The sequence below is a fragment of the Pholis gunnellus genome (genome assembly GCF_910591455.1).
Source record: "Pholis gunnellus genome assembly, chromosome: 14".
NCBI lineage: Eukaryota > Metazoa > Chordata > Actinopteri > Perciformes > Pholidae > Pholis > Pholis gunnellus.
The window spans coordinates 19,063,888-19,068,867 of record NC_136541.1 but is presented as its reverse complement, the minus strand read 5'-3'; the positions used below and the strand labels follow the sequence as shown (position 1 = coordinate 19,068,867).

Sequence of the window (4,980 nt, the reverse complement as noted above, 5' to 3'; positions counted from 1 at the left end):
AAAAGCAGGCCGGGATAATACTCTTTATGTTCCAGTCTTTGTTTTTGTATTATTTAAATCCTCCCTTGCCATTTCACAACCATCTGCATATATATATATATATATATATATATATATATATATATATATATATATATATATATATATATATATATATATATATACAACGTATCTGCAGCGGATGAAGAGGATGAAATACATTACCGTGAAAAAGAAAAGAAAAAGGTTATGTTGCAACTTCAGCAGAGCGATTGATGCTTTACGTTCGTCTCTTCCCTCTCTCGCTTTCTCTTTCCAGGTGTTGGGGTCTGAAGGTCCACTGTTAAAGAACCGCCATGGTCCTCTTGCGGCTCTCCAGGCTCGTCCTAGTCGTCGCGGCCCTCATCCCTCGACCGTCTGCGGGATGCCCCTCCGACTGCCGCTGCTACAGCCTCACAGTGGAGTGCGGATCTCTTGGGATCAAAGAAATCCCGCAGGGCGTCCCCTCTGTCACCGAGGTCAGTGGGCACAATCGGCAACAAGTCCGGGGGCACTAGCTGCCGGTGCATCGCTATCGCCCCTCGACCCCCTCCCAGCATCAGCGTTTTTTGTACCAGCTGACTTCCTCTCTCATCCATTCTTATTACCCTGCAATGATTGTGGTAAATCAATTCGCTGTGACCCTCTTTGATGTAAGCCCGAGGGAGGAGTCGCGCTGTTGGCTGTGTAATTATTCATTCTTGCTCAGAAAGTGACTCTCGCACACCCTCTGATCATCTGTTGAGAAGATGTTTAACATTACAACGTCTTTTCCTCTTGGGTTCACCCCCCCCCCAACATTACTGAAGCTCATGAATATTAATGAAAGGCATGTTCCGCATTAATTGTTCCATTAACCTCAATCACCGGGGTCCGTCTCGTCGATCATACTTCACCTCGTGGCCTGTGCTCGCTTCTTCGAAAGCACCACCAATGCGAGCGCATTTAGCAGTCAAGCCGACAGCCGTGCATATGGGGAGGTCACGCGCACACCCCCGTGAAGCGCCAGTCACTCAAACGGTTTTCGTTTGCTGACAAGGTCTGGGATTTCTGCAGCATTTGGCAAAAAGAACTCAACCGCAAAATAAGAGGAAAAGTGCAGCACGACCCTCATCGTCAGAGTTCTTATTATCACCATCCTGAACTGGCTCATTCCACATTGTTTGTGTTGCCTACATTAACATATCTCCAAAGCTCTGCACAGCTCGGTGAGTGCAGATAGCTCTAACGGTGGCCCTGTTGTTAATGCAATCTCTCCTCATGGTTAATACATTTTTCTACTCAGTGATCACAGCAGGGCAACACGCCACGCTCACTTCCTTGTACAAAACAAAAATGCCAATTTAAACATCACATCCCCTCCTCTGTGTCTCCAATGTAATCAATTTGCCATCACTTTGCTAATTTGATTTGTCTCTCCACTGCAGACCATCTTCCTCCAGGACAACGCTGTAGTGCAGATCCGTCATCTGGACTTGACTCGCCTTGGCAGCCTCCATTACCTCTACCTTCAGAATAACAGCATCTCAGCCCTGGAGCCCGGGGCGTTTCTCAGCCAGGGGCAGCTGCTGGAGCTGGCCCTCAATGGCAACCTCATCCACCTGGTCACCGCGGACATGTTTCGGGGCCTGGAGCACCTCCGGATCCTGTACCTCGCCGGGAACCAGATCACTCGAGTGCAGGACCACACCTTCAGGGGACTGCAGGTTGGAGAGCTGAGTTAAAGGAATGAGTGGATGCAGGTCTTGACATTAGCTTTTTTGCTCACCAGCCACGGTGGCTAGTGGTTTTCAATTTTGTTGTTGAGAAATCGTTTTATTTGATTAAAGTTAACTAGGGCATGCTACAATTTACTTGACGAACTAGATTTACAATTTATTTTAAATGCAAACTCTTCCACTGTCAAACACCCAAATCAAGAACACACACACACACACACGCTAGTAAGAGTGATTGTATAACACAGCACTGCCAAATTCTGCCCGCATTTGTCAAGCAGTGAATAGATGGATAAATGGATGGCTTGACAGCAATATTTAATGCTCATTTTGTCTTAATCTTTCCAAAAACCTTAACCCCAATCCTTTTTAGTGAAGTGAAAAAAAACGTAGCTTTTGCCAGCAAAGCTAAAGCATTTCCAATATGGGATGTATTTTTATGGATTATATAGAATGACGTGTGCGACTGTAAATCCAATTCACAACAACATGTGGGACTAATCCCTTCCAAACAGGAACACTGTACAGACTGAGTCAGGAGGAAATTGACTCATCCTGTCTTTGACATTTCTTTTCCTCCTCCTCCTCCTCTGCTTTACGTCTTTTTTGCTATCTGCAGCGTCTGCAGGAACTCCACTTGCAGGAGAACAGCATAGAGCTGCTGGCGGAGCAAGCTCTGTCGGGCTTGTCATCTCTGGCCCTGCTGGACCTCAGCAAGAATCACCTCCGCACCCTGGGAGCCTCGTCCCTCAAACCGCTCGTGAGCCTGCAGGTGCTCCGTGTCACAGGTAGGCAGAGCGAGGTCTCGCTGTAGGACGACATAATCCTCCACAATTGAATTGAATGTAATTGAATGTGCCTTGAAAAGATGCACTGTGAATGCACTGCCACAGCCACAACCTGCATGCTCATGTCAATGGAAATGAAGTGCCTTTAAACATGTTTTACACATCAAAGTATTTCCACTAATGAGAAAAATTCCCTCAAAGACACAATTGTAAAGAATATATTGAAGGAACACTGTCTACAAAAGAGATCTCCTATTCGAGGCAATTAGTCCCGCAACGAGCAACAAGTTTAAATTATCGTAAGCAAAATAAATTTAGTTTACCAAACAATATCGCCTCAAGGCCAATTTAGCAGCAGTTCTGGAGCTTTCAATCCTATCACATGGTCTTCATTCATAGTAGGAGTTTGCTCAGCTGCCAGGGAATTGTAGATCTTTGCATTTTAATTTCTTCTGAGCACTTCAGGAACTTCTCATCCATGTTGGCTTGAAGGTAGGGATTCAAAGTCAACACTTGACCTTGGAAAACAAATCCAACTCAAGGACCATTTAGCAACTTTATTGGAGCTTTCAACCTTATCAGATGATCTTCATCAGCAGATGGAGTTTGCTCAGTTTTCATGGAATTTCATGGCACTTTCAGGGATTCTCTGCCACTTTGGCTTGAAAGTCAAATGTTCATTCTTGTCATTGAAAACAGCAGTTGACAAAACCATATAATTGGTTTACCTTGTCTTCCTCCATTCCTCACCTCCAGAGAACCCATGGCGCTGTGATTGTGCCCTGGGCTGGCTGAGAACTTGGATCAGTGAGGATGGACAGCGTCTGTTGAGCTCTGCCGAACAGCGTCGGCTGATGTGTTCCGAACCGCCTCGCCTCTCCCACCTCAGCCTGGTGGAGGTGGCTCCCAACAGCCTGGTCTGCATCCCCCCCGTGGTGCAACTCGAGCCCAGCCACCTGACTGTGCGACTAGGGGAGAGCCTTCGAGTCTCCTGCCAGGCGTCAGGATACCCTCAGCCTCAGGTGACCTGGAAGAAAGCCTCCCATGGCAAGGCCCAGTTGTCGCCTCGAGGCCTGGTTCAAGAGCTGGGACCCAATGGTGAGCTCTTCAGGCCCGGAGCCGGAGGAGTGGTGACGGCCCTGCCAAGCAGTGGAGGGATCAAGGTTGGGGGCGTCGGAGGAATCCAGGGGCTTGTGCGTGGGACCGAGGAGGGCGGCGAGAGGGACAGCTTTGATCCGGACATGGGCAGCGGCATGCTGTTCCTCAGCAACGTGACTGTAGCACATGCTGGGCGCTACGAGTGCGAAGCCTGGAACCCTGGCGGCGTGGCCAGAGTTACCTTTCACCTGGCCGTCAACATGTCTTCTTCTTCATACTCATCCCAGTTCTGGCCACGTTTGAACATGCACTCCTTTGCTCCCGCTTCGTCCAACTCCTTCTATCAGCCAGAGGTTCTGGATGTAAGCCAGGAGCTGCTCTACGAACAGGACAGCATGGACTTCTACGCTCTCGGCCCCGCGACGCAGACCGCCATTGCTGTTGGCATCTCCCTGCTGGCGCTCACTGCCGTCCTCCTCTTGATTATGATCTACACTCGTCACCAGCAGTACCGCAAGGAAGAAGGCGGCTCCTACTGCACCAGCAAGGAAGAGAGCATCCTCTATGTAAACGACTACTCTGACGGACCCACCACCTTTGCGCAGCTGGAGGAGTACCGCGACGACCACGGCCACGAGATGTACGTACTCAACAGAACCAAGCCCGTCCTGGGCTCCGCTTCCTCCAGGTGTCCCATGATGAGCGGGTTTGTCCAGCAGAAGGGTATGAAGGAGGCCCTCCTGGACCACGAAATGGTGCAGACACTGACCAGATCAGGGGGACTGGGGCTTCGCAGAAACCCGGCAGACGGAGTTGAGGGACCCCTAACAACAGATCCAGAGGAGCTCTTCCTCAGTCAGAGTCTCCTCTTCGGATCGCAGGTTGCCTACGAGATCCACTGTTAAAGGGTTTCAATTGAAAACATGTGCTGGTGGACTTAATTAAAGACAGTAAAGGAAATCACCTTGGTGCAATGATTTGAAGCATCAGATTATTATGTTGTCTTCAATAGAGGGGAGAGCGTCAGTTAGTGGTTGCTTGGGGAAACCTGGATCACAATCAGCCTCTCAGAGATCCTCATCTGATTGATTGTATGACATTAAGATGGGTCAGAGGGATAAACAGTGATAATTAGGGAATTAACAGCTGAACCATACCTGTCTGTCTCCACATCTACCCTTTAAAGATAATTATGAGGGGCTAACTTTATCAGAAATGGTTTGTATGACAGTTCGTCTAAATCCTCTCGACAGACGCTGAGTCGGTGCAGCACGTAGTGGCAACTAACAGTATGGATGAAAACAGTGAGTCATATTTTGTACTTTTCTTGTTTTGTGTGTGTTTGTCAGTGTTTTGTG

General features: G+C 48.4%; 1 protein-coding gene across 1 annotated transcript; it reads left to right on the top strand.

The window, feature by feature from the left end:
* Positions 1–332: 332 nt before the first annotated feature.
* On the top strand, positions 333–4,527 carry lrrc24 (leucine rich repeat containing 24; the record flags this gene model as incomplete). The annotated part of the gene is made up of 4 exons (XM_079173217.1): positions 333–497; positions 1,446–1,724; positions 2,356–2,524; positions 3,281–4,527. The coding sequence occupies exons 1-4, from the start codon at positions 336–338 to the stop codon at positions 4,525–4,527; spliced, it is 1,857 nt and encodes a 618-aa protein (XP_079029343.1). The 5' UTR covers positions 333–335.
* Positions 4,528–4,980: the final 453 nt, after the last annotated feature.